The sequence below is a fragment of the Phodopus roborovskii genome, unplaced genomic scaffold (genome assembly GCF_943737965.1).
Source record: "Phodopus roborovskii unplaced genomic scaffold, PHOROB, whole genome shotgun sequence".
Classification (NCBI taxonomy): Eukaryota; Metazoa; Chordata; class Mammalia; order Rodentia; family Cricetidae; genus Phodopus; species Phodopus roborovskii.
In genome coordinates this window covers 5,091,402-5,118,263 of record NW_026126469.1, presented here as the reverse complement: position 1 = coordinate 5,118,263, position 26,862 = coordinate 5,091,402, and the positions used below count along the sequence as shown (strand labels likewise).

The 26,862-nt window shown below is 39.2% G+C and overlaps 1 gene segment (V, D, J or C); it reads right to left on the bottom strand.

The window, feature by feature from the left end:
- LOC127226950 (Ig lambda-2 chain V region-like) overlaps nucleotides 1–25,511 on the bottom strand; it is a 486,231-nt gene extending 460,720 nt beyond the window's left edge. Inside the window, 2 exon segments of the V gene segment in view lie at nucleotides 25,031–25,334; nucleotides 25,428–25,511. Of these exon segments, the coding sequence occupies nucleotides 25,031–25,334; nucleotides 25,428–25,473 (350 nt within the window).
- Between the last annotated feature and the right edge of the window lie 1,351 nt (nucleotides 25,512–26,862).

Sequence of the window (26,862 nt, the reverse complement as noted above, 5' to 3'; positions counted from 1 at the left end):
GAATCAAAAGAGGGTTGGGGCCCAACATGTGAGGAGGTGTTGGCTACATCTCCGGCTTCATTGAAGATGATCCATGTATAGTTGTAGATTCGATACTGGTTAGAGATGGCAGGAACTCCCAAGGACAGTGGGCTGCAGGCAGTCTAGAGAAACAGCATCTTTGTATCTAGAATTTAAACACAGTTGGAATTTTTCTCAGGGTTTTCCCTGGGTGGGTTATATCATTTTAACAGGCACTCAGGCAGCCATCTGGCATTATTGGCCTGATTATCAAATATGCAGGTATGTCCTTTTCCCCAAATAAGCACTGGATCTGGTCCATGCCATTGGTTGGTAAGCGGATCTTTCCATAATGCCTGGGTATGATCGTGTGCTGTGGTGGGATGCCAAAGGCGATCAGCACCCGACTTTCCAAATTTATCATAGGTAAGGAAATTAAGCACAAACAAGGCATGGTTTAGAAGATTTTTAGGATTATTTTTATCGGGGTATAATTTGTCTCCCCCAGAAGACAGTTTATAAAGCATATTTTTAAGTGTCTGGTGTATTCTTTCGACAACTCCTTGACCTTGAGGATTATAAGGAATGCCAGTAATACATTTAATTTTTTTTATTGGGCACAAAATGTTGAAATGCTTTACTAGTATATCCAGATCCGTTGTCTGTCTTTATAATTTTTTGGAACTCCCATGTAAGCAAAACATTTTAAACAGTGACTTATCACATGTTTAGTGGCTTCTCCAGTTTGTGCAATGGCCATTAAGAAGCCTGAATACATATCGACTGTTACATGTACATACTTTAATCTGCCAAATTTTGCAATATGAGTAACATCCATTTGCCATAAATGATTAGGAAGCAGGCCTGAGGATTTACTCCTATATTAGTTACTGGTAAATATTGTGGGCACATATCACATTGTATAACAATTTGTTGAGCAGTCTCTGTAGTTAAACCAAACTCTTCTTAGACTATTCCTATTTTGATGATGATGCCACCTTCTTAGGGGAGGCTGGCAAATGAATCCAATATCTAAGGCCATTTTGCCAAAAACCAGTGGTAAGTGAAAAACTGGAGGAAAGTACAACTACAACAAGAGGCTGTTTATAATCCAAGCGGCAAAAAATGGGCTTTTTCAATGCTTTTTAATAGAATTGGATAGCCTCTTTGGCCTTGGTGTAATTCGTCTGGGAGAGGTCGGAGCTGGATACCCTGGAAGAATATCATATATTGGTCTAAGCTCCCCTGTTTTAATGGAGAGGTGGATCCATTGAACATCTCCCAAAAACTTTTGCCAATTGTAAAGAGTTTTTAAATTTGAACAATCAATTTGGAGTCTTTGAGGCAGGAGGACAGCCTGTTGGATTCAATGGCCTAGATTCTTTTGAATATTCTCTGGGGCCAAAATAAATACAGGAGCCTCCAGGAACTCCTGTAATTTAGCAAGCACTTCAAGACATCTCTCCTCAGCAGGCGCTGCCAGCAGAATATCATCCATATAATGGATAATGTAAAGATTAGAAAACTTGTGCCTGATAGGATCCAGGCAAGCAACCACATAAGCCTGGCATATTGTAGGACTTTAGCCATTCTTTGGGGGAGCACCACCCATTGAAAGTGAAGGGCATGTTCCCGATTAGAAAATTAATTGAAGGAAGGCTAAATGCAAACCTGGGGCTAACTTGGGAGTGCAGCAGATGGAAAAGAAGCAATCCTTTAAATCAGTAACAAGTAGATGCCAAATTTTAGGAATTACCACAGTTGAGGGTAAGCCGGGTTGAAAAGTTCCCATAGGCTGCATAGTTGAAATAATGGTCCTCAAATCCTGGAGAATCTTTCTTTTCCTGAAGCCTTTTAAGTCGCAAATATAGGAGAATTTCAGGGAGAGGTGGAGGGGATCACATGTCCTGCCTCCAGTTGTTCTTGAACTAGTTGGGAAGTTGCCAGAAGGTTTTTTTGCCATTAAGAGCCATAGTTCCATCCACATTGGATGTCAGAAATCCATGTAATGGGAATGGGGGCTGGCAGTGCAATAGCAACCCTCTTTAAAAATGACTAGCTTACCTAGCCCTTGTCTTTTGTCCCAGCCCATCTTATACATCATCTGGAGAGCTTTGTCTCTTGGTAGAGTGCCTCGAGCAAAGGTTTGGGTAGCAAGGACAACTCCCATCTCTTCTAAGAGATCTCTTCCCCACAAAGTAGTGGAGAGGCCAGCCATGATATAAGGCTGGAAATAACCTGAATGTCCTTCTGCGTCTCTCTAGTTAAACCAAACTGTTTTCGTAAACTACTACTATTTCCATGATGAAAGCTGTGTGACTGCTGATCTGATTCTGCCTGAGATAGTGACTATCAGCTGACCCATTACTTTTAGCCAGTGGATCGGGAAGTTTGAATGAGCTCTTATATGACCCACAAGGCAAGGTGCCTTTCTTTGATGAATGGCATTTTGAATTTGCTCAAACAGTAATTTAACCTGATTATTACTAGTTCCAATGTATGGAACTACCTCTAAAACTTGAAGAGCTCTGAAAACATAATGACTATCGGTATATGAGTTAAATGAATCTTTCATTACACACTGAAAAACTATTGCAACAGCTTACAGCTCAACTGTCTGAGCTGGTTTGATCTGTCTGCATCACATATTCTTTCCTGTCAATAAATAACATAAGCTGCTTTTCCATCAGAAGAACCATCAGTAAAAACTAATATAGCATTTTTAAACAGGGTTACTCCTTACAATTTTAGGGAATACAAAAGGATGTATTAGTACAAATTGTAATGTCTATAAACTGATTATCAATTTTTTTCCAAAAACTGAGCAAAAGCAAATTATAATTAATTAAAGCTTCAAAACTTAGACCTTAAATCTATACAGAGGAAGGAAACTTCCAATGATAAAAGAAAATTAACTCCTTAAGTCAGGAGTGCCAGGGCTGGCACCTGAGCCCACTCTCAAAAAAGGGGAGGTAACCCCTCACCATCTAAGTAAACATTCCTTTTCCTGTTAATTGCTGGTTGTAAAAATTTAGAAATCATTAACTTACTATTTGGTATAGGGAACATGTATTACGCTTGGTTCTCTGGCAAAATATCTCTTAGACAGCACTTGGTACCATACAAGCTACTGCTTTAAAATAAGGATTTAACACTTTGGCTGGGTAAACAGGTAAATGCAACCATTACAATGGTCCCCTATGCCATATGACAGAAAGAATTTGGACCTTGCAGTGTGGGAAGTACATAAGCCTTGCATGGTTTTGCATAGTCAATATTGCATATCTGCAGATGCTGGATTGCATTCTCTGATTGTAAGAGAACTTGTCTACTCTCTTCAGTGAGCTATCTAGGTGAATTGGGATTACCATCTCCTTTGAGAATGCTTAAAGGTTTCAAATCACCAGTAGGTGCCTTTTAAAAAAGAATGTAACCATTGGAATATTTCCTAATAACTTCTGAAAATCATTTGATGATCATAAGCTATCTTTTCTAATTTTTAATCTTTGAGGCCTAATTTCTTTAGGATGCAACATAAGTCCCAAATACTTTTGAAAACGTTCTACTTTGACCTGTAAAGCTTTCATTAGCTGACCTGGTCTCATTTGCATTTTCACTGACACCTCTCCAGGTGGGGCTAACAGAGCCTGCAGTTTCCCCAGGCCTCCTTTCAATAGATTTTCTCAAATCTTATATCAACCTCCATTCTTTCAATTTCTTTAACCACCAAATTTCAGGAAGATTTCTGTATTCTCTCCTCTGTTAAACTCTTTTGAGACATCCATACAGATTTCTCTGATTCTGACCATTTCCTATTGTTTCACTCTGCAAGACAGTCTAACCCTTTCAATTAAGACATGACCTGAAGTCTCTCTCTCTCTCTCTCTGTATTATGTTTTGTTTTGATTTTTTTATATCCCAAGCAATTCAAGTAGTACCTATTGTTGGGATTCACACATTTACACATTCACAATCACACTTCGGACACTCAGACACTCACATGTGTGGCCACACCATACATACAGAGCATTCATACATATTTTAGCTCTCTTTTTCTTTAGACCAAGATTAGTTTGTTGAAATAAAACATCCTTAATTGAAATTTCTTGTAATGCAGCTACTATAGATAACCCTTAAATTATGAGCATCCAAAATCTGAACAATTTTCAATAAATTCACCTGTTTCTGACAGGCTGCATTAATTTTTCCATACACTTGGCTGGGAGTTAGCCACAGCAGGAGTTCCTAAGGCTTAGGGCTTCTAGGTCCTGTTCTTTAAGTAGTCTATTAAGATCCTCAGCCACCTTATCCCATGTCAGGGGGTGAATAACCTAAGGACAATTTTTAGAAAGGAAAGAAAAGAAACTTAATCTTTATATAAAGCTCTAATTCCTTCTTTCTCGAAAGGAAGACTTGAAGTTCCTAATGAACTTAACTTCCTTGGACAATAATTAACTCATTATTATGGAACGGAACACGGGGGTGGGTGGGGGGGACTCACCAGGAATTTGGCTTACTCATGAGCTGGTGAGGACGGATTCCAATTTCTCGCCTTGCTGCAGCTCTCAGGTCTGCAGGTTCAGCAACCAGCGGGCCTAGTTATTCATGGGTCGAGGTGGGCTAGAACCTGAAAATAATGGGAGAGAAAGAAGGAAGGAGACCAAGCAATCTTTATCAAGGTCTCACTTTATTAGGCACAAAGAGGGGTTTTTTAAGCAAAGCAGGGAGGAAATGGGAAGCGGTAGCTGTGTTGACTCTGGGGCTCTGGTATTGTCCCAGACCAAAAATATCAGACCATAAATGTCTGCTTATCTCAGTTCCTGGCGTCTTGGTTCATCTCAGTTCCAGGGTTGAATGGAGCAGACTGCTTTTTTTTTTTTTTTTTTTTTTTTTTTTTTTTTTTTAGCAGTTTTCTGTTTTACCAAGATAAGGCTCAATTAGTGTTGTAAGGTGTAAGTAATTCTGCAAGAGGATGTGACTCAAGGCCAGCTCCCAACACAAAACAACTTTGAGATACCATCTTACTCCTCTAAGAGTGGCTAAAATTAAAAACACCAATGACAACTTATGCTGCAGAGGATGTGGAGATAGGGGAACACTCCTCAACTGCTGGTAGGAGTGCAAACTTGTACAGCCATTTTTGGAGATCAGTATGGTGGTTCCTCGGGAAAATGGGAATCAGTTTACCTCAGGACCCAGCAATCCCCCTTTTAGGCATATACCCCAAATATCCACATCCATTCCACAAAGACAGTTGCTCAAATAAGTTCATAACAGCATTATTTGTAATAGCAAGAGCCTGGAAACAACCTAGATGCCCCTCAACTTAAGAATGGATAAAGAAGATTGGGTACAGTTACACAATGGAATACTACACTGTGGGAAAAAAAACAATGGAGTCTTGAAATTTGCAGACAAATGGATGGACATTGAAGAATCCATCTTGAATGAGTTAACCCAGTCACAAAAAGAGGAACATGGTATGCACTAACTCATATATGGGTTTTAGACATAGAGCAAAGGATCATCAGCCTATAATTCACACCCCCAGAGTAACTAAGATACAAGGTAGATTCTAAGAGATTCATATAAGGTGTCTCACACAAGGGGAAAGGGACAAGATCTCCAGAGCACATGGGGAGTGGGGGGCGTAGTGAGTGAAGAGGGAATTAGGGGAAAGAAAGAGAAGGGGAAGATAGAAAAGCATGTGGGACTAAGAAGATTGAGTCAGGGGAAGAATAGACAAGAGGAGAGACAGAGAGAGAGAGAGAGAGAGAGAGAGAGAGAGAATAATAGAGGGAGCCATTATTGATTTGAAGTGAAAACTGAATCTAGAGAAATGTCTGGAGACCTACAAAACTGACCCCAAGTAACAATTTGAGCAACAGTGGAAAGGCTACCATAAATGTCTTTCCCTGATAATGAGATTGATGACTAACTTATCCACCATCATGGAGCCCTCATCTAGCATCTGATGGAAACAGAAGCAGACACCCACAACTAAACACTGAGCCAAACTGGGATCCTGATACATAAAGGGAGGACAAGTCCAGGCTGTAGAAACACAGAGACAGCTGACCTGGACATTCAGGAGCTAATGGGCCCCCAGACTGCTAGCTTGAAATCCAGCATGGGACTGACTCAGACCCCCTGAACATGGGTCTCAGCTAGAAGGCCTGAGCAGTCTCAAGGACCTCAGACAGTGGAACCAGGTACATTCCTGGTGCACAAAAGACGTTGGGGTCTCATCCCCCATGGAGGGATACTTCCTTAACCTAGAGCCAGGAGAGAAGTCCTAGTCCCTACTCCAATATGGCAAGACTAGCCATTTGGACAAGATACTGCTCTTGTCTGGACTGTTTAACTTTGTGCTATATAAACTGGACATGCAGGACCCACAAAAATGTGATTGCTGATTCAAGATGGACATTGCTATAGAGTTCCTGCTTCATGGAAGAGTCTGCCGGACAGTCTGCAGGACACAAAAAAAAGTGACTGACAAACTGCCAATATAAGAAGACAGTTGAAAGTTTCCTGCTTTGCTGAAAAGTCTGCCAGACACACTATGGCTTATGGGCTAAAGATGGAAGATTACAGAAAAACTTCGGGTGACTGAAAAGACAAGATGTCTCTGTCATTTCTAGAGTTTATATACTATCCTTCTGTGGTCTTTGAAGAAGTTAAAGACAAATAGTTATGGATATAGTTTTTCTTAGTTAAGCTTAAAGATAAGTTACATATAGGACTTTAGACTCACAAAGATAAAATATATGATAGAATATTTTCTTCATATCTTGCTAAATTTTAATGGACTAAATAGTGTTAACTGTGATTCTTATTTGATAACTGATATGTGTTATATTTTGCTATGTTAAGGTTAAAACCCTTCTTTTTATTTTAGACAGAAAAGAGGAGATGATGGGAGACGTCATTCTGTATATGTTTCTCATACTGGTTAATAAATAAAGCACTGTTGGCCAATAGGAAAGGAAGATAGGAGGGACTAGGAGACAAGGAAGAAATAGGAAGTAGGGAGGAGGAGTCAGGATGGAGAGCCTGGAGAGAACAGAACCGCCATTCCTCTGCTCTCGGTAAGACCACATGGAAATACATAAAAATGGGTTAATAATTAAGACAGAGCTAGCCGATAAAAAACTAACACCTGGCCAACAACATAATATCAAATACAGAGTCTCTGTGTGTTATTTGGGGCTGGCGCGGCGGCAGGACAAGACCAACGGCGGGAGGAAAAACCGTACTCCTTGCACATATAGTTTTCTATTATTAATCATCTGCACAGAAGATGCTCCTCAAAGAACCAAAGACCACCTGATTTAAACCCCCAAACAAGACATGAGAACTTCTCTTTGAGTTGTTTGCCAGAGTTGTCAAGAAACTCCTAAAAGCTTGACACTATTAGTGTTGTCCTTGTTTTCTCTAAGAGCTAAGGACCTCTTGATGAAGACACCACACACTTCAGAAACACATCCATGAATAACATTAACTAGACTGAACTGAGTTTTCCCTTCCTAAATACTAGATTTTTTCCTACCTGGAGGTATCATTTAAGCTTCAAAGGAAGGAGACAAGCAACATCCCTACCCAGTCATGCTGCCTATTAACCGTAACAATGTCCAGCATGGTATGGTAACCCAATAGATTCAATACATACAACATAGTGTTAACCAGCAGCTCCTTCACTTGAATTAAGGCCCACACATTAGGAAGGATGTAATACCACTTACCTAACTAACTACTCAATACTAGGGAAATCATGGTTATTAAGTGAGAACCTACAATTACTGACTTATTTAAACAGCATTATGTATAGCACCAATCTATAAACATGTCTTTATATTCTCAGATAAGTGTAATCTTCAGCACTCATCAATGAAACTTCACTTTGCAAGAGATTATGACCACTACAGAAAACCAGTGGCCTCAGTATGAAAACCAGGATATCTGTTATGTTGGGGTAGGGATTTTGCCTTTGTATCTACAGGAGAAAAGTTTTGGATACCATCAAAGTTGATCAACATTCAATTTGAACAAGAGATACTTCTTGATACGGAGAAATGATAGGTCATCCACCAAGGTATTTCCCATGTGTTGAAAGGGGATATCTCAAAGGTAGGGGGAGTATTCTGTTCTTGTCTTTACAGAAAAACAGAAAACACCCATCTTCAAAAGGCCAAAAGACACTGAAAATGTAGGTACCTAAAGAAGAGAAGATAGCTTTCCAGAAATAACTATCAAACAAAGAAGAATCTGACATATGGTACCAATATCTAATTCTGGAAAACTATTTCTACACACAAATCTATTTCCTTTTACTTCCTGGTACACTGTTAGTCTAAATTTATATTTCCCTCATACTTATTTTCATCCTTACTTTTGCCTTTCCCAGTATGCATACCTATAAAAGTTTAAATTTCTGTGGTGATATTAATGTTTATGTTTTCCACAAGGAACAATAACAATTCCTAACAGCAATCTTTGAACTCTCTGGAAAGAAGATGGAGCCGTACTTCGTAGATTCCACTTGATTCAACTTGATGCATCTGGTCTACAAGCATCATGCTAAAACCGGTTTGGGAATAAAATGCTCAAGACAACTCCAGACTAGCTAACTGAAACAGTGCACCTTCTTATTACACCCTGCTCAGAGCTTCAGATAAGACTTCAGTCAAGCATTTCCTGCCACTCAAAGATAAATGCTACAGCTTGTCTCCTCAAGAAGTTTTGTTGCCTTAATTTTTCCTTCAGGATCCCATGGAGTCATCATTGCCTCATTTCAGCAGGAAGTAATCCTAAGAAAACACCACCCCCTTTCCCTACTGTTTGCATTAAGGGATAATATACACCTGCATAGGGTTGATTTTTAGTTGCTTGGGGTTGGATATGGAAGGTGATGTTCAGACTCAGATATCTCTTTTAGACACTTTTAGAGTACGGTAGGGAAAGGTATGGTTAAGATGGGATATACGTAGATTTACATAATTTCTAGTGTACTAACTATAGCAACTGTTAGCTATACATAACTTAAATTGCTAGATCCTTGATAAATTGTTAGATTCTTGTATGTTAATTGTTTAGGGTCTTCTTTCTGTTTATAAGGCTTTGCACACAAATATAAAACTATCTGGATATATATATATATATATATAATTGATACAACAACTTAGGATATTTTATCATATTGCACTTTACTCTGTTACATTTTTTTTGAACTGTCTGTCCTTGCTAAATTAGTTTGGGAATCTTTAGCCATTGTACAACTACGTACCTGAGAATTAGAAATGTTTTCACTCATATTTCTTATACCTATGAGATTAGTCAGACGTAGATTTTGATCTTCAAACACTTCATAGACCTGCAGACTATGTCATGTAACATTTTAGTACTAGTACTCCATTGAGTGAGACACATTTGCTCCTGACAGCACCAAGACATTCCTGAAAATATGTTGGGCACTCATATTACTCCTTCTGGAGTCCATTCTCTCCTTGACCATGGCCTCTTGGGCACAGAATTGTCCCCAACTTGATTGCTGACTTTGGAAATGCTGTCCTACTGTGCTTATAGGAGACAAACTTGGAAGACTGCCGAGCCTTGCCAAGTAAGGGTAAGAGAGCCTTTCTACCTCCCTGCTTCTGTGTTGGTCAGTTAGTTATTCTAGGCCAAAGATGGATGCCCCTACACTGCTGTGAAACTTTGAATGACCGTCCAGGTAGCCTGATACTTCTGTCTTCACTGAACTTTTTGCAAGTTTCTCACCTGCACTTCCTGCCTACCCTAGTATTGTTATCCTCTTCTCATGTCTTTGATGATGTTGAAGATTAGACTGTCACTATTATTGCCCTCTCTTCCTAAATAGAAATACTATTTACAAGACTTAAACTTTCCAGATAGGACAACTCTATAGTGATTTCTATTATGCCTTTACCCTAGGATGGGACATGTAGTTCTTGCCATTTGCTCTTGTTGCCTCACTGGCAAAAGGTCTTAATTGTGTATATTCTTATATTTTCATTCCCTAGAGCATACTTGATATTCACTATCTTTGTATATAGTCTTGTGTCAAGCCTAAATCTTTCTTTAGACTAAAAATGGAATTATAGTGAGATACCTACACCACCCACACTTGTTGCACTGACCATGCCCATTTGGGAATGGTCACAGGTGCAGACATTAAGGGGAGTCTAGGTCTAGGGTCCTGACCCCAGTTCTCTGTCTTATTTCCTGGTTGGGTTGCACAGAGCATCCAGGTAGCATCCATGGGATAGAAAACTGTGGCTGTCATCTGTTTCATGTGTAAGTGAATTCTCCCCAAATAAACATCACTCGACCTATTCTGAGTCCCAGTGAATCTTATTTCCCACATGATAATCCACAGAAGATTGGAAACTATCAGATTACTTCATTGGTATGTGATTTAAAATGAAGATATATATTTTAGTTACACAAATACCCAAACACATACAAATACTCTTTAGCTCTAAAGAAAATTGAAGTTTGTAACATGCAGGAAAATATATGTACTTAGAATGTACATGTTGGGAAAAGTAGTACAATGCCATGTTTTGTTCATATATAAATTTTTGCCAATAATATATGTATTTACATAAAGTAACATACATGTGGTTGTAGTATAACATGAAAAATAGAAAATAAGAAAGGATAATTTAAGGGGATGTGGGAGAACTTAATTTATGTAGTAGTCATTGAAAAAGGACATTAGGTAAATGGTTTTCTAGTTCTAATTATGCTGGGTAAATTTTGTTTTTGGTGGTAGATAACTATACAAAATATATCTGATACATTAAAATGTAAAATATAATGTGAAACTTTGCCGTTCATGTTCAAAATGCCTACTCTAACTGTATCTAAGTTTGTAGTGTATTGAATAAAGAGTGTGAGTTGCTTTTCATTCACAAGTGATTCAGTTGTGTGAACAGGAATGGGGAGCTGGAATCTACCAATCTTTCCTTTTGTTATTTAGGTTGTTGCCACCCAAAAGAGGTGCTTTTGTGCCATCTAGCTTCTTCTAAATATAATCTTATATATGTAGCTTTCCTAACAACCAGCAAGTGTGGTTTATGGATCAAGGAAAGTTAGTAACTCCCTCTGTCCTAGAAACTGAGAGAGTTTCCTATGCAGACCACAGCCACTTCAATTTTCTGGACTTGTAGCAGAACTCTGCAGCTATGCCCCTTTATTCCTCTATATGCCAAGAGCAAACTCAATCCTCCTGTCTGGAGAGCCTGGCTGAGTAAGTAACCCTTACTCAGGTTTCTCTGACAGGTTTCTCACTGCATAGAGCCCTTCACCATGCTGACTCAAAATACCACCCCCCCAAGCCAAAAGAATTCTGCAGACTATCTCTTAGAATTTTCCCCCACACATTATATCAGACTGGACAATGCATAAAATAGTTTTTGTTTGTGTAGTTCAGTCTCTTTGTAATGGTTCTTACACTGCCTGGAAACACAGTGCATATTTCCTTAAGCTTACTGTCTTTAACTTTGTATCCAGCTCTCTACACCTGGTCTCATTTCACAGTCATAGATAAGTCCTCCACCTACTCAATTTTTACTTTTAAAATATTTTTTCCCTCCACACTGTTCCTTTCCTTTCCCTGCTCCTGTCTTCTCCTTTCTTCACTACAATCTACTGTCTACTGTCTACAACACCCTCCATAGCTACTCACCTTAGAAGAGGGCTCCATTCTAAACCAGAATATTTATTCCCTGAAAGCATCCAACAGTGCAGGAGTGTCATGTCATGAGCCCAAGTAATGGTGAGTATACCCAGATACTGCTTCCTGAGTCCAATGAACTCACTACAGCTTAGCATCCCTTTCCATCTGGAACTGTGTTTCTAAGTGTAGGCTGTCTCCAAGCAAACAACCCTCTTCTTGGGGAACAACAAGTACCCCCTTTTACTTTAGACTGGGTCTCACTGAGAAGAGGAAAGACTACACACAGGAAGGATGTAGGCTCCACCAAGTGGCAGGAGGGAAAAACCTGAAAATAAAGACTTTTCAGAAAAACTGGGGCACACATTAGGGAGGTCCTTAGCCATGTCAGTACCCAAAGAGCTATGTTCTGTCATCTGGAGTGTGACTGCTAGGTATCCCTCCTGCCAACAAGGAGAGTATTTGAGAAGTCACATAGCACTATCAGGAGTCTAAGTGGAATATATATTGTTCCTTAATATAATTCCATGAATGTCAATTAAGGTAGTGGGCTACCCAATTTACTTTCGAATAGAATATCAGTGCCTGGTTTGAGAGGCATAGTCTCCTTTTCCTCTAGAAGACCAGTGATTATACTGATGGTCATTTCTAGGGAAGAATCTGTTAGTGCACTGGTGTAAAAACCGAGTTTCAACAACTAAGAATGCATAATGTTCTTTCAGTAGATTGAGTTTGACTCCCAGGACACATGACAGACAGCTCAGAACTTCTTCTAATCCCAGTTCCAGGGAATGAAATGCCCTGTCCTGGCCTCCTCAGATTCCCAGACACACTTGCAAGGACATGTACTTACACACACACACAAACACACACACACACACACACACACACACACACACACACACACTTTTAAAGATAATTCTTTAAAAGAATCAAATAAAACTGTATAGCTTCAATATAACTGCATAAAATGGAAGAAGAATTTATGGGAGTCAAAAACTTAGGAGAAAAGGAATATTCTTCCTTTAATTGCAAAAATTCCACTGAAAGATTAGTCTACAACACTGTATGAAGGAAGTAATATGAATGCCCTTCTTGCTGCTAAATTGTCATTTTTGGTTTAAGAGTCCTAAGATACACATTTTATTAAATTTTAGTATAAATATTATTAAAATCCACCTTAACTTCAAATTAAATATGTTTTGGGTATAGAAAATTTGAAAATAAGTGTTAAGGCTAATACTTAAATTAAGATTCTATAAGATTTGTAAAAATAGAAACTTCTGCAAATGCACATAAAATTCTGAAAAATAGGGAAACAGAGTCATATAAGAAATGCCATTTATATTTGTTATAGCTGATGAAAACTACCTCAATTACAAATTTGATCATAAGTAAACAAAATGATATAATTAGCAGACAGGGTTTGGATTATGGAAGTATCTCTATAATATCCCTCCAGGTCATCTATAACACATACACAACACTATGGGACCGAAAAATAACTCCTTTGTGGATGAGGGGGATATTGGAAGAAATGATGAATGGGATTTTTAAGATTCTGTATATTGAAGAATAACTCATAGCAGCAGGAATCCACCACAATGTCCAAGCTAGAAGGAGTAGTTTCCTGGTTACCTATTATGATGTACTGGCAATTCAACAAATGCTTTATTCTTGAAAGTCCATCTTCATTGCAGTTAAATGCCATTCAGTATTATGATATCCAATAACTGAATATTTTCTCCATTTTGTTCAGTTATTTGGTACTCAAAGGTTCTGCCTTTATTTGGCACATCAGATCCATGGATCAGATCAATGTAAATGTGCTTAACCCAAAGGGTAGAGCTAAAGAATATAAACCTTATTCTGGTTTTCTTACAGGTTATAGTGAAACATTATCAGACTAATTAGAATATAGTTGGTAAAACTTGGAGTAAGCCTTTTCTTCTGTGCTCATTAATGAGGTATTCTTTTAATGTGTAGCAAGTTAGTGATCCTTTGGATTAGAATTACATAGTTTTCCTTAAGGAAGAATATTATTAACTTTAGTCAATATATGTGTTATATTATAATTTGATACACATACCATAGATGTTACTGATGTACTCACACATTGTCAATATATAAACTGTCAGCATATTATGTCTAAAGAAACTGTGAAAACGTAGCTAGTAAAAATCTTCATCTTGCATTCTAAGGGAATTCCTTTTCTAACAGTTAAGTATATATAGCACTTGGAAAACCTAGCAATAATGAAGAAGATATCAAATTGTATATAGTGAGACAAATTTGTTGACAATGAAAACATTTAATTTCTGCCTTTTTTTCAACACTAAGTAGTTAGTGTCACTGAAATTCTTTGGTTAACATTTCTACTGGACAAGTATACCACTGGGATAAATGAGGATTAGGAAGTAGATCACAGGGTAGTTCTTGGGTAATACTATTCAATGGCATCACTACCTGTGCAAGTGTGTGGAAGGAAGTATTAATTTCTGAAAAACTTGTTCTTTCCAACAGTACTGTCAAGATTAGTCTGTCACTGCACCCTAATGGGCCTAAGCATGGTCATGAGAAGCATATGTGGATGACACTATATAGGCCAGAGAGGGAATTGAAGCAGGGTTAAAGGAATATAAGTATGCAAGAAAAGTAAAAACAGACCTTTCAAGACTGTAGCTACTTCTTTCTACAAAGCTGATCAAGAGGTAAGAGCTAAAAGGCACAAGAGAAGGCATCAACACAGAGTCAATAGGAGAAAGAGGACAATCAGGGACCCTTGAAAGTACCCAAGCCAGCATCTATTTAAGAAACCCATAGACTTCTCCCATCCTGAATGAAAAAGTTTATTACTTTCTCCTCCACAGCTTGGGCTATATTCTCAAGTCATTCATTTCTTTGTCCATGCCCGACAATGACATTTACAGTACCCTAAAGAAATGCTAGGACCCAAGTTAGATGTCTGAGGTCTCTCATATAGGATTGGAGATGACCTCTTCTCAAGGTCATATACCTGACAGAAAATAACAGTAAAGGACTTAGAAATGGCTATTACCCATGTGACACTCCAAGGCATCTCTCTATAATAAGTGACACTCCTCCAAAATTACCTTGTAGAAAACTCAATCAGCTCTCACCTCCTCTGGAAGTATGGAAAGTAGGTACTTGGGCTCTAAAGAGAGTGGAAGGTGATTTCAACCTTGAAAACCAAAGCAAACAAAGGCCCATGCTGTGACCCTTCAGCCAAGAGACATAGTAAACAACCACAAGAAATGCAGGGAGAAAGAGTAAGAAAATCCTGGGAGTATTCCAAAGTGAAGCATACTCTTGCTCACCCTCTCTAAGCTCTTAGATCCTTTAGCAGTGACTAAATAAATGAAGACATTGGGTGGGGAAAGCAAGAAAGACAAAATCAATAGTCTGGCTTTGGAGTTGTTGGTGGGGCTCAGCATTAAATGGAAACACATACTAGGACATGAATTCTATCCCTACCACTGCACAGTTAGGCAATGGAGAAAATAAAGAGGACCCTTTCTCTAGTGTCATACTTTTGCATATTTCGGTAACAGCACTAGGCAGAGATGGATCAGCTTACTTGGATTTGAGTCTAGAGATGAGGGCTGTGTTGGGTAGTGATGGCCTGCCCTTACTACCCAGAATCTCCAAGTCTGTTTTTCTCTTTTCTTTCCTCCTTACTGTCTGCTTTCCGCTTTACCTCATTGAACACTAAGCATTAATTTTTCATGGGAAACATTGTCCATTTCATGACAGGGAACACTTCCTGTTTGACCTAGACACTTAGACAGGATAGGCCATGGGTCAAGGGAAAACCCAAAACTACTAAAGGTATATAGCAATAAAATTACTCCAATACTCATTCCACTATTCATACTGATCACTGTTTTGTTCAACCATCATCAAAGACTCCTACAGAAGAGGGAATCAAATACCCATGACTGGACAGTATAAAGAGAATGGGAGACATTGGAACACTTGGTACTAAGTGGAATAGCTCCATGAAACCTGTCACTGGGGGCTTAGAAGAAGAGAAGTATTATAAAAGTTAGTGGGGGTGGAGGGCACCAAGAGAACAGGAAATTGTAAACACAACATTACTGATGCCCATATGAACTCTCAGTGACTATGGCTGCATGCAAAGGGCCTGTACCCTAACAAAGAAGATTCTGCTTTTTGATTACTGCTCACAGAGTAAATAAAATTAGTCTTCTCCAAAGGGGTATCACTGGGTATATAAACCCCACTTAGGCTAGGCCCCATGTCCAGGAGTAGATGGTTAACACAAAATAAAGTATTTTAGGATAGTTTTATTGTCTCACAATATTTTCTCTGATCTTTTTTTCCTTTCAAATTGCTTGTTTATGTTTCTGGTTTTTTGTAATGAGTTTCTCTGTGTCCTAGATTCTTGTGTTTTTTCTTTGGCACACACACTCTCTCTCTCTTCTATTTCTTTCTTTGTTTCATCTTATTCTAGTTTCAAAAGCCAAAGCTTTTTCCCCATATGATTATATCAAGACTTGAGTTCCCAGCTACTCCTCTAGTGCCATGCCTGTCTACCTAATTGTCCACTGCCATACTACCAACAGGAAGGTCATGAAGTCTAACCTTTCTAAAAGTGAAAGCTCACAATAATTTATTTCTTGTTTTTGTCACAAAACTATTTTTTATTATATTACATTGATTAAAAGCAGTCTAGCTTAGGACAAAAATATTGCAAATTTTACATTGTTTAAAAAAAATTAAACCTAATTTTTAGAAAAAGTTAAAAATTTAAATTTAATGTTTAATATGAACAATATTCCCTAGGTTAGCACAACCAAAGGATGAAACAAATCGGACTACATTACATATGCTCCCAGGATAAAAAGATCAAAGAATAAAAAGAAAATCACAATGTCATATATGTATATTTCAGTTTACACTATACAGAAATAGCAAAAATACATTTTAGATAAACATATTACATTAAAAATAACACTAATAAGAAATTAACATCCAAAATACAGAAGTGTTTTCAACATGAAGCCATGAGACAATGGAATTAGGGACCTGGAGATAAATCAGCTCATAGCCTATTCAATTGGTTGTGCATTGGTATATCTGAAAATGGCATTTGTGAACAAATATTTATTTTTTCCAAAATTCATCTAAATGACAATCATCATCCCAAACAGACACTTGAAACTGTTAAACTAAAGCCAAATGAAAACTAATGTATGTCTTGGAAATAATTTTTAGGGCTTGACAGAATTTTAGAGCTATCTAGTATGTCAGTTCAATTTTTCAATGCAGAATTCTTGCTGTTCAGTGTTACATAGAACTTATTAAGTGTAAATCTACATTTAATGTAACTTGGGAGTTTTAAAAAATAAAATATGCAGTTATCAATTTTATATATGACTTTAGCACACCTTTATTGTCTAAAATACAAAACAAAATACCTATACTTGGTATTATTGTTTGTGTAAAATGGTGAGAAGAATAATCAAAAAATATAAAATGATGTGAATTAGTGCCAACTGTAACTTTTGACATACCTGACAGAACTTGTATGTGTGTTAGGATGATATTTTGCAATAGTGGCAAAGGTCTTCACAACCTACAAAACTTAGAATGTAAATTCCTATGTAGTTTCTCTAAGCCAATAGACCCTAGAAATCCTGATTAAACATTTACTCAAGTTTAACTGTCTGCTCTATTCTTGCCACACCTAAAAGTTAATATCAGGTACTGGTATTCAACTCAATAAGGAATGCAAAGCCATAATAACTAGTCAAGTTTTATATTTACTTTCTGAGGTGTTATTCTTTTAAGGAATCTCTAAAAAACACTTTTGTTGTGAAAAGTATAACATTGTTTGAAATTTACATACTTGTAATTACCACCACTGTAAAAACATGGCCTATGTGCCATACACCTTGCTGTGGTATTCCAGACCACTCTACCTATCACTACCCAAGGATTATGTACATTCCTTGGAGATAAGGTATCCCTAGTGTATAATTTAGTTTCCAGTATATGACAGGCACTGAATAAATAATGATTAAAAGAATTCTCATTTTGAGAAATTTGCTTTATGACTGAAACTTTAAATTGTTTTCCACTCTAAGACTATTTATTCCCTACTTCAAATGACTTGACAGATCTACATGACTCCACCTAGATGGCATTGCCCTACATGTGGAATTGGGGCAGAGGGATGGGAGGGGAGGGTGGTCAGGGTGCATGTGAGGGGGCAGAGAGGATAAGAGGGAGGGAGGGAGGGATCACTGGGATTGACATGTAAAGTAATAAATTAAATAAAAAAAACAATGGAATCCATCACTCAGCAGGATGTTACCTAAAGATTAAGCTCTCCTTCCACAAACAATGTTCTGCCTGTTCACAGTGATATGAAAATTTTCTCTTATTCACCAGTGAACTAGGCAGCAGAGATGAAGTCAAAAACAGCAATATTAAATTTCTGTAATGGACACTTAAAAAGTAGCTATTAGGTCAAATACTACGATTATTTAATCTACTGGGAAATCCATGCTGGGATCATAGGTACATCTTCATAGTCATTCACTTTTGTAATTTGTTCTCTATCATGGTGAATATCTTTAAATGATTTAGTACTATTTATGGCAAATACACAAAGAAAGCCATCATATACTTCATTGTACAGCATACCTCTTGAACTACTGTTTTAATAATATCTAGGAGATAGCTTTCTACATCAGTTTTTTTTTCCTGTAGCAATTTTCTATTGTGGATTAGTACTCATGCACTAAGTGATACTGAATAAGCTCTCTTAACAGTACAGGCTTGTCTTTTCCAGCAGCGCCATCTACTAAGAGTTTATATTCAGTCATCTGAAGCAGCCCTCTCTGCACCTCCATGCCTCAGGTTCCCACCATCATGTTCAGGACCATGCAGCTCTCATTCAGGTTACAGTAATTGCAAGGGAGCAGGTTCAGGTCTAGACACAAAGGTTTTCTTCATTCATCTTTGTTGCCACCCATTCTGTTTTTTATGAGTTACCTTGATCACAGATTCTTATAATAGCAATAGAAAAATAACTAATGCAGAAATCGGTACCATAGAGTGGGCTCTATTAATATCTCGGCTTGTACTTTTCATAATATCAGATTGGCTTGTATTTTTTATTTAGTTTGGTGTTTGGTTGATTGAATGATGCTTTGCTTTTTCAAATGTGGAAGACTTTGGGTAACACATTGGCACATGGGACTTTTGAAAATAAAAATGCTCTAATGCTGTATGTAATACTTAACAGGCCAAGCTAATAGAGAGAACAAAAGACAAGAGTGCTAAGTACTAAATACACATTCACTGCTGGTGGGGTTGCAAATGAATTCAGTCACTGTGGAAATTAGTTTGGAAAATCCCCTATGACCCAGCTATAATGCTTTATGGCATGTGGCCAAAGAACTCAACATCCTACTGCACAGAAAATTTCTCAGTCATAGTCATTGGTGCTCTATTCACAGTAGCCAGGAAATAAAACAGCAAAATGTCTCACAACTAAAAAATGGATAATAAAAATGTGCCACAAATACTATATGGAATACTATATAAGGTAAATGTACAGAACTAGAAAAGTTCCTATCAGATGTGATAACCCAGACCCTCAAGGCCAGAAGGTCCTGGATAAATGTTCTACAAGTACTAAGAGTCCAAGGATGCCAGCCCAGGCAACTATACCCAGCAAAACTTTCAATCACTATAGATGGAGAAATCAAGATATTTAAAGACAAAGCCAGATTTTCCCAATACGTATCTACAAATCCAGCCCTGCAGAAAGTTTTGGAAGGAAAACTCCAACCCAAGGAAGTTAACTATGCCCACAAAGATGTAGGCAACAGATAATCTCACTTCACCAGAAACCAAGGGCAAAGCAGGACTAGTTCCCCAGAGCACATGGGATGTGGGGGGGGGGGGGTGGGCAGTGAATGGAGAGGGAAGTAGGAGAAAGTGAAGGGGAGGAGAGGAACACACATGAGACTAGGAACATTGAATCAGGGTAGGAATAGAAGACAGGAGAGATAGATAGATAGATAGATAGATAGATAGATAGATAGATAGATAGATAGATAACATAAAAGAGGGAGCCATTATTGGTTTGAAGAGGAATTTCAACCTAGAGAAAGGTCTAGAGATCTATAAGACTGCCGCCAACTAACAATTTGAGCAACTGTGGAAAGGCTACCATAAATGACCTTCCCGGATAGTGAGATCAACAACTAACTTATCCACCATCATGGAGCCCTCATCTAGTACTTGTTGGAAATAGAAGCAAACACCAATAACTAAACACTAAACCAAACTAGAATCCAGATGCAGAGGGAGAGGACAAGACCAGGTTGCAGAAACACATAGAGACAGCTGACTTGAACAAGGAGGACCTAACGGGCCCCCAGACTGATGGCTGGGAATCCAGCATGGGACTGACTCAGACCCCCTGAATATGGGTCTCAGCTAGAAGGACTGAGCAGTCTAAGGGATCTCAGACAGTGGAACCAGGATGTATTCCTGGTTCACAAAAGGACCTTGCGGACCCATCCCCCATGGAGGGATACTGCCTTAACCTAGAGACAGGAGAGAAGTGCTAGTCCCTACTTCAAATGAATTGACAGATTTACATGACCCCACCTGGATGTCATTGCCCCACATGTGGAATTGGGATGGGGGGATGGGAGGGGAGGGTGGTCAGTGTGCATGTGAGGGGGCAAGGAGGAAGGGAGGGATGGAAGAAGAGTAGGTGGGAGGGAGGGAGAGGGAACTGGGATTGACCTGTAAAATAAAAAATAAATTTAAAAAAAGTGTATCTCCTTGCACAGCACCTTCCACATTTATAATGGTGTTCCCTAAAGGAGGCATCCTTCAGATCAATCATAGGGTTTGGGTATCTACAGCAACAGGATCTCCCTCAATGTTCTTGCAGGTAAACAAAAACAATGGCATTAGCTTGTATCACTTCGGAGGTCTCTCAGAAAATCCAACAACTCAATTGGAGGTTTTTTTCCTAGCTGCCACTGGGTGGTTTTAGCTAATCTACAGGTCCAGGAGGGTCATTATCCCACTATATGGAGTAACTTTCCTACCACAATATAAGTGTTTCTATGTATTTAAAGTATATGTGTGTGTGTGTGTGTGTGTGTGTGTGTGTGTGTGTGTGTGTGTGTGTGTGTGTAGATTCTCAAGCATCCTTAGTATTCAAGCATCCTTAGTATTAATTATGTCCCTTTCCCTCTTCCTATGAATCACGCTCCCTCTTCCTTCTCTGTTCACTATGTATTCCTTTCTCTTGTTCTCTCTCTCTCTGTAATACTCATTTGCACTTCCTTAATAAAGCCCCCCCCCTACTTTCACTTTTCCATTCATAACACCTGTATTCTGTTATTTCCCTCTCCAAAGCTACATCTCCTCCTCCCACAATGCTCCCTTTTTACTTTACTGCTTCTATGGATACTCAAGGTAAAACATTCAGACAGAGAAGAGTTGGTTCTATGATCTTCAAATTATAGGATACAGAAGACATTTTTCTTTCTAGACCTGGATATCTTTCTTCACTAAGTATAATCTTTTTGAATTCCATCAATTTGTTTCATTTTTCTTTTAGCTAAATAGAATTGTATGCTGACATCACATTTTTGCCATGCATTAGAACGATAGCTAGGCTGATTCCATTTCTTAGCTATTCTGAATAGAATAGTAAGTAGCATAGTTGAACAAGTACACCTGTAATTGGATATCAAAAGTCTTTCCAGTATATGCCAAAGAGTGGTGTAGCTCATTCATGTAGTATATCTCATCTAAGATCTCTTGAGAAATTTCCACAATGGTTTACAGAGGGGCTTTACCATAATGCAAGCCCACCAACACTGGATAAATCTTTCCCTTTGCATTCACCTTCACCAGCATTTGATGTAGACTATAGTGAAGGTTTGAGGGTTTACATTGTTTGATTCTTTGTCTCCATTATTTGTTGGAAACTGGGAATAAAATTTGTGAATTAACTTTTTCATGGCCTCTTACTTTGATAGTGAACAAATATTACAAGGTAACAAAAACTCAGAACTGATATTTTTAATTAGAAAGAATTTATACTCAACAGGTGACATGCCCATTTTTTTACAGTAAATGATAAATTTGAAGGTTCTACTATTTATTTTAATAGTGAAAAAATAAAGTGTCTCCCTTTATAATTAGACTGGTAGCATGAATGTTATCTGTGGTAATGGAGGTGGTTACACATTCCTAAACTCATAATCGGGTTAAGTCCTAAAACATTAGTTTGGAAAATCCCTCACCGAGTAAAAAGGAGTACTGCAACAGGTAGGACATGAAAATCTATTGCACCCCATGAAAATATCTGCAGAGAAGCTGCATGGGATTTATGGGGACCAGAAAGACTGCAGCTTGAATGGCTGATTGTGAGTTTTGTCACCACAGCACCCACATTCTGTTCTTTGGAAGCTCACTATGATTGCAAAGCAACTCTGTGCTTAAAGAAAATGTCCAATAAACCAGAAACAGCTCTCATCTGTAGGACTCATGATCATGACTGGTTTACAGCCATGGTTACTACTCCTCTGGCATGCCAGGGCAGCACTAGACGCTGGAGAAGAAATACAGGTCACTGATCATGGACTGCCTGTCCCAGTGCAGCCTGCTGAAAGAAAACAGAGTCAATGAAGGCAACATGGTGCTACAGGAGGGTTGTACTTCATTGTGGGATGTCTGAAGGAACATAATTCACTAGCAGAATCTGGGCATTGCTTTTGGTCCTGGCTACACAGCCCTTAACTACTGTGCATAAATAGGAACAGACACTGCATAGTCTGTCCCTACAGCCCTGGAGCAGGAACCCAGTGGGTTAGGGGCTTCATGCCCTGCATGACAATGAAACTGTCTCTGCAGTATAAGCCACAGGAATCTCCACACTGGACATGCAGCTTCAGTCTAGCTCAATAAGGGTGCTGTCATCCAAGATTTCCTCCTCCTTCTCCCTTTCCTTCTGTTCCTCTTCTTCTTCCTCCTCCTGCTCCGAGGAGGCCATGAGGCTGCTAAGCAGGTCCCCAAATCATGATGTCCTCTTTGGCAGCTCACCAAAGAAGAGCCTGTAATTATGTTGCGATTTTCTTTGTATGTGAGATCCCTCCCCAGGGAAGGCTGATTCTGCTCACTGTAATCCAACATACATGCCACAGTCCCCAGCCAGTGAGTGGCCCATCATCCATGGATGTGTGCTTCTGTGCATATGTTGTAAAGACCACCAGTGTACTGTTCTTGTTTTTCAAACTGTAGCTCAGCCTGGGCCATGAACATATCCACCTCTTAGTCCAAAAGCCTCAGGTATGCCTAAATGGTATGTGTGGCTTTTAGTCAAACATTTCAATTTTTTTCAAGAGACATGAAACCACAGCTCTGACTTTTGTTTCCTCTGACATTAGGCACTCAACTGTAAAAGATCTTATTGGCTGAACTTGCTCAGAATGGTCTTTGAAGATCACACATGCACATGGGTATATATAAATAAGCCAACATAAGTGAACTAGGAAGAGGCTGAAATGGGACAGATCTTGGAGGATTAGCAGTGACCCACTAAATCTGAGTTGTGAAAGCAGGTGATGGTGCAGAGTACAAGACAGGGCATCGACAGTGACTCGGGAGACAAAGCTTGTCTGAGGAACTGCTTGCAATTAGCACATGTGAAAACATGTGGGATGGTTCAGACACAGAATTTCATAGAATTATTCTCTGTCAGTAAGATGCACCAAGTAGAGAATGGTATTCCTATATTTAAGAGAACAGTGCCAACTTCAAAGGATTCCCTTTACAAGATAAGTTCAATGTGAAGAATTAGGATATAGAACAGACTAATTGCAGCCGTTGTTGTATGTTTTATTGCATTTTATGACCACTTAGAATCATTGAATGAAAACTAGAAGATATTGTGAGCAGAAGCTGCTTCAAAGACATTAGAAGACATTAGTGTACATGCAAGCTGTTGCAGATGTGAAGAAGGAGCAAGGTCCATGATGCTGAGCTTCTCTTGTCTCTGTCACCAAAGAAACACAGTTGTGCCACAGCTGAATGCAATACTATCACTTCCCTCACCAGTCACAACTCACAGGTGTGCAGGGTGCCTGTATTACTTGATGCATATTTAGATTCCCACAAACAGCTGGAGTCTTCTGAAAATAGCCCTGAGGTCACAAGCAAAGAGACCACCACTTCCGCTAAAACATCTCACCAAAGTCAGCTCTGATCAGGGGGGTGGATGCTCACAGAAATGGCAGTGCAAGCACACCTGGACAGCAAGGCCTCCACCTTTGACCCCTGACCCAAGGAGGAACTGGGTTTTTCATATTAGCTGAGGTCCAACTTCACTGTGTATTCCCTTTACAGTCTCTTATTGCAGGGAACTCAAGCAAAAAGATCTGTAGAATTTGGTAACATTCTGAGAATCCCACAGAGACAACTGATCTGACTTGTGGGAGCTCACAGACTTGGGATGGACAGCCGAGAGAGAGCATGGGTCAGACATAGGTCTTCTGCATCTGGGTGACAACTTTTAGTTTGGTCTTTAGCGGGGCCCCTAGCAGTGAGCTGGCTCTTTGGAATCTATTACCTATGTTTGGATGCCTTGTTCAGCCTCGATGTGGGGGGTGGGGGAGGAAATTGATCCTGTCTCAGCCTGATTTGTTGAATTCAATGGGAGGCCTTACTTCATCTCAGTGAAGAAGTAGATGGAAGCAGGGGTGAGGTGGAGAGAGTGAGCAGGAGGAAAGGAGAGAGTGGAAAAAGTGGTTGGTATATAAAGTAAATAAAAATGATGGAAGAAAGAATCCGATCACTTCACACATACAGTCAGCAAACAAGAGAAATGTCGATATGTGCAATTAATTGCTAGCTTGTACTCAGCTCAACTTCAATGTTTCACAGTTCAAGACAGGTTGCCTAAACAATGGTGCCACATGAAGTGGTTTTCGTGCATCACATAGTAAAACAGTTCCTCAGGTCACTCCAAAGTTGATGAACTCCACTTTGAGACTCTCTTCTCAGGATGCCTACATTGTGCCAAGTTGTCAACTAAAGCTTGTCATCACAATATCATTATCATAAAAGGTATTGAAATAAAACTCTTCATGGATTTAGATAATAGTTTTAATTATCTTCTCTACATCAAAAGAGACCATGCATGCTGACCCTAGGGAAATGTAGCCATTTGGTAAGAAGACAGCAGGTATAAAGTCATACCAGGGTATTTATGTTCTACTTCCTGATCTGCATGTGTCATTGTGGAAATGAGTACTATACCACAGAGCACAGTAATACACAGCCTCATCCTCAGGCTGGGCCCCTGTGATGGTGAGGGCAGCCTTGTCTCCAAGCAGGGAGCCTGAGAATCTGGCAGGAACACCTGGGGCTCTATTGCTAGTACTACCTATCAGACCAGTGTGCACTTGATGAGATTTTTCTTGGATCCAGTTGGCATAGTTACTAGTGGTAACTGCCCCAGTACTTGAGCCACAGGTGAGTGTGACTGTCCCTCCAGGAGTTGTTGTGAGTGAAGATTCCTGAGTCACAACAGCTTGGGAAATAATCCCTGAAAACAGGTGAGAAATCAGTTGGTCAGTCACAAAGCAGAGACAGATGTACACTGTCGCATACCCACTCCAGCCTGGAAAGGCTGCCTGACCTGTGCAGTGAGCCAGAAGTATGATCACAAGAGAAGTCCAGGCCATGACTCACAGTCCAGGTGTGTTCTTTCCAAGATTGCTCAGCAAAAGGCAGCACCACAGTGCTTACTATAACTCCTAATGTGGGAAGGGGTGTGCACATTTATGCAAATGAGCTCTTATTCCAGATTGCTATATTATGTCAGTGAAAGTTATTGCATTGACATAAGTCACTGATCACATATTTATAAGAACAAAGGTCAGGAGCATGATTGGTAAGCTGCTTTTGCTTTTCTAGAGCTAAAAGTATCTTCTGTCTCATGACCTATAGTCCTCATCAGGCAAGTAATGCTCCACCAAGTTTTACCTTACAGGCAGTGAGACAGGAAAATATAAAGGAATAAAAAAAGGAAAAATGACCAAAGTAATGCAAAGAGCTCACAGTAAGTAAGGTGAGTATGGGAAAATGATTTGAAGTTCATCTGTTTCTTCATCACACTTTTCACTTCATGGAAGATGATTGTGTATAGTATAATGATTCTAAATCATTATATCAAATCACCATGATGCCTCATTACAAAAGTACTAGAATAAATTGGTGAATGGAAAGACAGTAAGCAGAATCTGACAAGAGTGCAAAGCAAATGGATCTCTTGTGCACTACTGGAAGTAGCAAGCATTTCAATTAAAAAAAACAGTACATTTTAGAGTTTGTATTCTTTTTTCTTTTTGTTTTCATATTTTTCATTTATTTGTTTATTTATTTATTTATTTATTTACATATCGATCCCAGTTCCATTCCCTCCCTCTCTTCCTGCCTCCATCTTTTCCTCTTTCCCCCCTCACATGCATCCCAACCACCCTCCCCTCCCACTCACCCCCACTCCACATGTAGGGTGATGCCATCCAGGAGGGGTCATCTAAATCTGTCAAGTCATTTGAAGTAGGGACTAGCACTTCTCTCCTGTCTCCAGGTTAAGGGAGTATCCCTCCAAGAGGGATGTGCCTGCAAGGTCCTTTTGTGCATCAGGAATACATCCTGGTTCTACAGTCCCTTAGACTGCTCAGGCCTTCTAGCTTAGACCCATATTCAGGGGGTCTGATTCAGTCCTATGCTGGGGATCCGTTAGCTCCTCCTTGTTCAGGTCAGCTGTCTCTATGTGTTTCTGCAGCATGGTCTTGTCCTCCCTCTCTGCATCTGGATTCTAGTTTGGCTCAGTGTTTAATTGTGGGTGTTTGCTTCTGTTTCCAACAGGTACTAGATGAGGGCTCCATGATGGTGGATAAGTTAGTCATCAATCTCATTATCAGGGAAGGGCATTTATGGTAGCCTTTCCACTGTTGCTCAAATTGTTAGTTGGAGTGAGTCTTGTAGGTCTCTAGACATTTCTTTAAGTTCAGTTTTCTCTTCAACCCTATAATGGTTCCCTCTTTTAGGTTCTCTCTCTCTCACCA